Genomic DNA, 7,644 nt, shown 5'->3' on the forward strand with positions numbered 1-7,644 from the left:
CCAGCCCTGCACACCGTGACCAAGCCACTTTTGGACGTGAGGTTAACCATCCCAGCAAGTGACAGGGAAACCACAGGACCTGCTGGTTCTGTGGGGGGCGCTGGGCAAGTGGTCCCCCTAAACACGTCCCTATGCTTTCCCCAAAGCATAACCAGTGTGCGGCGTTCGGACAATGGGTCCTACATCTGCAAGACGAAGATAGAGAACGATGAGATCGTGTCTGACCCCATCTACATCGAGGTGCAAGGTGGGTGTAGCGGTCGCACTTAGGCTTTGGACAATGGTAAAGTGAATTTATTTCCTAAGGGTTTAGCGCTATCCTAGGCACTAGACCATGGGCTTCCTTGTCCAGAGGTTATAATAAAAAAGCTGACGACTCCTTTTAGAGAGCAAAAGTTCTCAGTGCTGGCACCAGGTACCTCCTACCTGGTCAGGTGATGATCTGCTTTTTACTCAGCACCTTTCCCTGTCTTGTGTGTGGGGACAGTGACAGCAGGGGGTGGGTGGGGTCACAGCTGGCCTGGATATCCATTTTGGGGCCATGGAATTCGTTATGTGCGGGGTTTAGTTTAGTTTAGTATAGAAGGCTCATTGGAGGTGAGAAGTGGGATGTGTGATGGGGCAAGGCCGCCTCTGCCCGGGGAGACCTTGAGCTCTATTGCAGACGTGAGCTGATGCCAGGCCAGATGAGCCCAGGTCCTATCAGGAAAGCCCTCAGGGAGGAATCACCACATGGTCGCTCCCCTGCCCCTGAGGACTGCCGTCCAGATCTGTGAGGTGCCCTTTGGCCAACCATCAGGACGCCTTCCTGTCCAGTTTCTCCTGGCCCTCCCCGTAACGGGCTATAGGGCAGGTGATTTAGCTTTTCAGGGAAGTTTAACTAGAAGCATCCTCCACTAAAAGGTCCCTCTGCTCCCCACTCTTTTGCAAACGTGACCCCAACACCCGCTAAGGTGGCAGGAGGCCCGAGGGAGGGCTGGATAGACAGTGCCTCAGGGTTATGTCGGCATGAGGGGGTCGGGGAGCATCCTACATTTGCTGTTTATCTGGTAAAAATATTTAGAGGACATTTTATTCGTCAGAACCCCAGAAAAATGCCCAAGACAGGAACATGTTAGGTCCAAATGGAGTTTTGCAAAACTTGGAAGCAGGAAAAAGCGTTATCACTCCCACATCACTTCCCATTGGGGTCAGGTCTGTGAGTTCCCAGCCCCAAAGAGACATGGTTTACATGCATGAGGACAGTTAGCTTCACCTGTTAAAGTGTGGCACAAGCCCCAAATAAGAGAGCTATTGAGTTTTCTCTGAGACGTTCCTGAAGTCCTTCCTTATGGCCTTGATCCTGGAATTAGAGTCGGAGATCTTAGGACTGTGGCTGTGTCACTGTGTCTGCAGTGTTCTCATATGACTGCGCTTTGAAAGGCATTCACACGTGCACAGATTTTAAAGTCCACCATCACCCATCTGAAAGCCTTACACGCCATAGCTTGTCCTCAAAAGCGGGCAGACCTGTTGTGCGGCTTGGTTGTTTGTCTGTATTTATTTTGGTGAGGAACACTGAGACCCTGCCAAGCCGCCCCAGGAGCTGGCATGAGTGAGGCCTGATCTTGAAACGGCCAGGCTTCCCCCTGGTGAAACCAGTCCTGAATCCCCATGACAACCCCTTTAGGAAGGTGTCCTAGAAAGTCCTCCAGAGCCAAGCTGGTGGGAATGAGCACGTTACCTTGGGAGGTGAGAACTGGCAGGGGAGGTACAGAAAGAAATCTGTAGCAGGCCCAGGTTCTGGTCGTTCCATGCCCTTGGGCTTTTGGGTCTGAAACCTTCTTCCCTTAACTCTTTCTCTGTAGGACTTCCTCACTTCACTAGGCAGCCCGAGAGCCTGAACGTCACCAAAAACACCCCCTTCAACCTCACCTGCCAGGCTGTGGGCCCACCTGAGCCCGTCAGCATCTTCTGGGTTCAGAACAGCAGCCGGGTCAATGAGCGGCCTGAAAAGTCCCCATCCATCCTGACCGTTCCTGGTGAGTCCGAGTTGTGGGCTGGTTTCTTTATTTTCTCTCTGGTCCAGGAAGGGATGGGAATTTGCTGAGCACTGCTGGGTACCAGGAAGATGTAGACACAGGTGTGGCAACCCAGGTGAGGGGCTGCTAGACAGGCAGGCAGGCAGGCAGGCAAGAGTCCAGGATGAGAGTCCCCAAGCCAGGGAGTGCCAAGGGCATCCATGGGTCAGCTGAGGCAGTGGCCAGGATCCTGAGCTCGTGTCCTCCATTGCAGCTGTGGCCTTGCTGGCCCGGCAGGCCTGGTGCTTCAGGGACCACTGCTGTGAAGTCACCAGTGAGGTTTGACAGCGAGGCAGAGGCATGGGTCTGGGGCTGCTGTGGGTAGACCAAGTCATCGTGGGACTGTGGCCTCATGGTCATCTTGGTTTCCATCCGAGTGAAGGCACCCAAGTCGGTCCCCATCATTGCGTGTCAGCCCCGTTGGTGTTTCCATGCTGCCAGCGCCACTGGGCTCCTCTCTCCTCCCCTCGTTGTGACTCAGCAACATCGGGCCAGGGTGCCACCCCTGTGGAGGAGGAAGGACCTGTCCTGTACCCTCAGGGTTCTTCCAGCTGGTCTCACAAACAAATAGATGTGAGGCAGAGCAGCAAGAGAAAATGACCAATTTAAAACACACGTGTGCGGGAACCACGCACGCGAGAGTCAGAGACCCTGCATGACAGAAAGGGGACATGGGTAGGGGCCTGGGGTCTTCAGAAGGTCATCATGGGATGACAAGAAGGGCAGCGGTTTAGTAAAAGGAAGTTTGCCTGCCCTGTGGACGGATCAAGAGAGGTGACGGTCTCTGACGAGCCTTGCTGTGGGCATGGCTCCCCATTCAAGTTCCTCTAGGAGTGGGAGGAGGGGCAGAAGTTTCTGCTGAGCCTGAAGATAAGTGTGCCCTTAGCCCCAAACAACCCACGTACCAGAGGCACGCCTTGGGGTGGCTCATTCTGAACCCCCACACCCAGCCCTTCCTTCCTCCATGCAGTCAGTCCGTGTTATGCGTGGATCTCTGTGTGCAGGGGGTGTTTGTTTGTTTCTGGCTCTGAGAACACCATGGTGGCTCTGGGCCCCTGGCTTCCTGCTTCTCCCCACCTCAGAGTCCCCCTCTGCCCTTGGTGGGGGCTCTGAGTGTGGGGTGCCCTCAGCTCGGCTGGACATACTTCTGTTCCATCTACACCCGCCCCCAGAGAGTCCCTCTGGGCCCTGGCTTCAGCACCGTCTGTGACCTCAAACTTTGCTCCTCCAGCCAGCCTTCCCTCCTGAGCTTCGGGCTCATGTATTCCACACCTCCCCGGCATTTCCTGGCTGGGTTTGTCGGTGTCTTAAAATGAAACCCATGACCTTCCCGACTTTCCTCCCAGAAACCCCCACCTTAAGTGATGTCACCATCTGCCATTCTTCCTTTTCCTTATTTCTCGTACGATGCCTCGGCAGGTTCTGTCAGCTCTGCTCTTGCCATGCATCTGAAATCTGTCTTCTCCGCCTCTGCTGCAGTGTCCTGGTCTTTGTCACCGCCAGCTCTTGCTACCACCACTGCAGTCACTTCCTAGCTGGCCTCAGTGCTTTCAGCCTTGTGCCATTGTAATCCACGCCGGCTCTCAGGTGCACTTCATCAGAGGAACCACCAGAACATGTCACCCACCTACTGGCTGATTATGTCACCTGCTGCTGGAAACACTTCCAGGCCTGATAGTGACTTCCTGCTTGTTTTAGACTGTCACCCAGAGTCCTTCCTGCCTCTACTTGACACGTTGTCCTCCCTGCTCACTCAACCCCATGTTTCATGTCCTCAGACACATCGCCCTCCTGGCCATAGGACCTTTGCACTCTCTTGTCTGCCTGCAGTGTTCTTCTATCTGTCCTTTGTCCCATGATAGCACAAATGTCACTTCAGAGAGTCCTTCCCTGGTCACTGTTAACTGTTTTACATTCTCTATGTCCTTTTACTGACTCCCAACCACATATTCTTGGGGACTTCTTTATTGCACTTGTCTGTCTACGTGTTTAATCTCCTCCCCGGCCTTCTTAGAGAATACCTGCCTAGTGGAGACAGGGACTTTGTGTCTCCCAAGGTGGAGCCAACCTGCAGACGTGCTCACTAACCATTTATGGCACGAACGACCAGCAGGTGCATGCCAGCCCCTTGTGCAAGTCTTTTGAGGGACACATATTTTTGTTTCCTTTGGATGCGTAGCTGGGAGGTGGTCACATGATAGGTGTATGTTTAACTTTTAAAGAAACCAGGAGGCCCCAAAGGGGTGGCACCGTGTTGCGTCCCCCACCACGTGGAGCACACTCTGGCCAGCACGCATATGGTGGGTCTTTGTGATTTCAGGCACTTTAATGGGCATGAAATGGTTGGTTATTGTGGTTGTAATTCGCACTTCATTTCTCTGGCGTCTGATTTTAGATTGGATTTAGAAAAGACGTCTTGTGCTTGCTGACCAATTCTAAATCCTTTCCCAATTCATCACTATTAATAAATAGAAAATAAATGGATTTTTGTATATTGATCTCCTATTCCACCACCTTGCTATGTTCACTTATTAGGTCTGAGTTTTTGTTGTACATGCTGTGGTTTTTCTATATGGACACTGGTGTCACCTGGAACTAGAGAGAGTCTTGCTTCCGCCTTTCCAATCCCGATCCTCTCATCTCTGTAGCTTGCAACCTGTTTCCCTGGCCAATACCTCCAGCACAGGCTGTATGGAAGTGGTGACCGTGGCTGTCTGGGCACCTGATCAGCCGGTGTGACATTAACTGGTTTTTGTAGACGCCCTTCATTGAGCTGAAGGTGATTCCTCCTTGTCCCAGTTGGCGGAAATTTTTATTTGTTTTTTTATCACGATGGGTATAAAATTCTATCAGATTTGTTTCCCGCATCTACCGAGATGTTCACATGGTTTTTCTCCATTATTCTCTTAATGTGGTACATTACGCAGGTTCTATTTTCAAATGTTCTGTCAGTTTGATTATACAGGATGCAGATAGGGTAAGGTCTGGGGGGGACCCTCCCAGGTGTGGAGCCTCCGTGCCCTGCCCTCACGGAGTCAGGGTGTGCCACCCTCCTGGCTCATTGGTGTGTTCACCGAGCAGGAAACCACACTGGCCTTTGGAGTCCAGAGTTTTTGTTGGGGTTTTGTCACATTGGCATAACTGATGAAATCATTGACTACTTCTCTGGGCACAGTCCCCAGGACCCCCTCCCCAGAGGCTGGAGGTTGGGTTGAGGCCCAACCCCTTCATCATGTCTGTCGTTCTGGTGATCAGCAGCTGTCCCAAAGGTGTCTTAGGGCCCACCCTGAGTCACCATGTTAGCTTAACAAAGCCACTCCCGTCACTCAGGAAATTGTAAGGGACAGACAAAAGCCAGTCAATACTTAATTATACAACAGGGCTCTTGAGGGAAATTGGTTGATAATTTGTTTTTTAATGTCAGCTTTGGTGTCTAGATATTGCTGACCTTGGAAAACCAATTGGGAGGTGTTCCCACCTCCTATTTTCTGAAAGAGTTGAGCAGCGCTGGTGTTACTTTGGAGAGACGTGTGTCAAGTGCAGTGGAGGCTGCACCCCCGTGTTTCAGACACTGTTTCTGGCCATGCAGACTCTTTTGATAAAGGTCGACGCACTGGTTAATGTTGAGTTAGAGGTTTATTGAAATTCCCAGGTCTTTTTTCCTGTCAAATTGCTGCCAAGCCAAAGCGCTCTGGCTTCTTGTATATTTAATTTTTTTTTTTTTTTTTTGAAATCTCAGCCTACCATGTGACATTTATCCTTATAAAAATGTAATCCATTGTTCTAGCCTCCCAAACCCATTTTGAACCTCGACTCATTGGCTCGGCAGATTTTCTCCCTGCTTCGTGCCAGCTGCTGTTCTGGTCTGTTTCGGGTTCTTGAGGGCGCAGTTCCCATCTGAGCACGCGGGGACCTGCTGACAAAGGCGGCTTCTGAGTCGGCCTCAGCCCATTCAGTCGGCTCTCTCGGCTGCCGTTCTCGCCTCTGCGTCCGCCTACGTTTACTGTTTCCACCGTTTATTTCCCCATCTCGTCTTCTAGGATGAGATGTTCCTTGGTACACTGGGCTGGGAACCATCATGGTAAGACTGGAAACGAGTCTGGGATTTGGTCTGAAATCAGCTGGTGAGCTGAGCCGCTGGATGTGGCAGGTTTCCACGCCCTCCCAGGCACCGATCCGCTATCCCCCTCTTCAGTTTTGCTGTAACTTCCATCTCTTGGTGATCCCGTACTTACCAACCAGAGTCAGTGTCATTTTCTTTATGGAAATGGGGACGCAGTCTGTCCACCTCTGCTGGACGTTTTCTCAGAAGTCACAAGCAAGCTTCTGTGATAAGATCTGCATGTTCTTTTGACACTTGAGGTTCCGTGTAATTTGTCTCAGCTCAGAGACCTGGTTGGCTCCTAACTGGCCAGGGGCTACCCTTACGACTGCCACCTACTTAGGGCTTTAACTTCTTTACGGTCTTCATTTCACTTTGTCTCATTCGAAGATTGAGGGGGGTGCAGAGAAGGAAGATGCAAAATAGATTTTTATTTTTTTAATGTTAACTTTGATATCTGGGTATTGCTGACCTCAGAAAAGATGAGTTTATAACCTAAGTGTGCTTTTAAAAACGGTCTTAATGTGCTCCTGTGGTTGCATGAAGCTACGCATGTGACAGATTTCTGTAGAACCACACACACACACAAACACACACGCACGGGTCCGTGTATAACTGGTGAAATCCCGACCTGCCCTGCAGCTGGTGCCAGTGTCAGTGTCCTGGTTTTGACAGTAGTTATGCGAGACGTTCACACTGGGAACTTCAGGGGGAGGGTACATGGAACGTCCCTGTACATTTCTTTACATCTTTTTGTGAATCTGTAATAAATTCAAAATAAGTTTTTAATAAACTTTATTTTGCACAATTATTAAATGATTTTATGTTAAAAATGTAGAAAATGCAGAAAGGTATTTTTACAGCTTATTACACATTTACAATTACAACGAAGACACTGCTGTGTTTCCTTCCTAATTTTTTCTTTAAGTTTGTGTGTGTGTGTATGTGAGAGTGACTTTCCTTCAAGTTAGCATGATACTTACGCAGATTAATTCTAGCCTTTTTAGTACACAGATAATATGTGAACGCATGTTCATGGTAAAGCATTCAAACTGTAGACATAACGAAGCACAACGTGACTGTCTCTCTTTTTTCTCTACACCCTCGCTGCCCGGTGCAGAGGGACCACTGTCACCATTGGTCCACCTCCTTCCAGATCTCTCCTAGTCCTTGCCCTGTCATCACAGATGTGCATATGCACGTGTGTGCTCACATGCACATCACCAGGACATGCAGCTCTCTCCATGGGTGCTCGTGGGCCCGTGCATGGATGGACCGTGATTTACTTAACCATTCCCTTCCTGATGTTTTAACTTTTTTTCTGTTGCTCCTATAGACATCTTTGTAGCCATATGTGTCTCTTCCAAAAGTCGTGCACCTCCTCACCACAGGAAGCCCCTTATTATTAATCAGCATGGTTATTATGTATTGAATATTAGTTAGTTTAGCCCCATCACCCAACACAGTGCCTGGCACATGAGA

At 50.2% G+C, this 7,644-nt stretch overlaps 1 protein-coding gene across 1 annotated transcript in view; it reads left to right on the forward strand.

Moving 5' to 3' along the window:
- Nucleotides 1–7,644, forward strand: part of MERTK (MER proto-oncogene, tyrosine kinase) — an 83,254-nt gene that overhangs the window by 25,751 nt on the left and 49,859 nt on the right. Inside the window, exons 3-4 of the mRNA XM_023521912.1 lie at nt 147–247; nt 1,848–2,021. Coding sequence (XP_023377680.1) covers nt 147–247; nt 1,848–2,021 — 275 coding nt within the window. The remainder of the gene's footprint in view (nt 1–146; nt 248–1,847; nt 2,022–7,644) is intronic.

This window comes from Pteropus vampyrus, unplaced genomic scaffold (assembly GCF_000151845.1).
Source record: "Pteropus vampyrus isolate Shadow unplaced genomic scaffold, Pvam_2.0 Scaffold323, whole genome shotgun sequence".
NCBI lineage: Eukaryota > Metazoa > Chordata > Mammalia > Chiroptera > Pteropodidae > Pteropus > Pteropus vampyrus.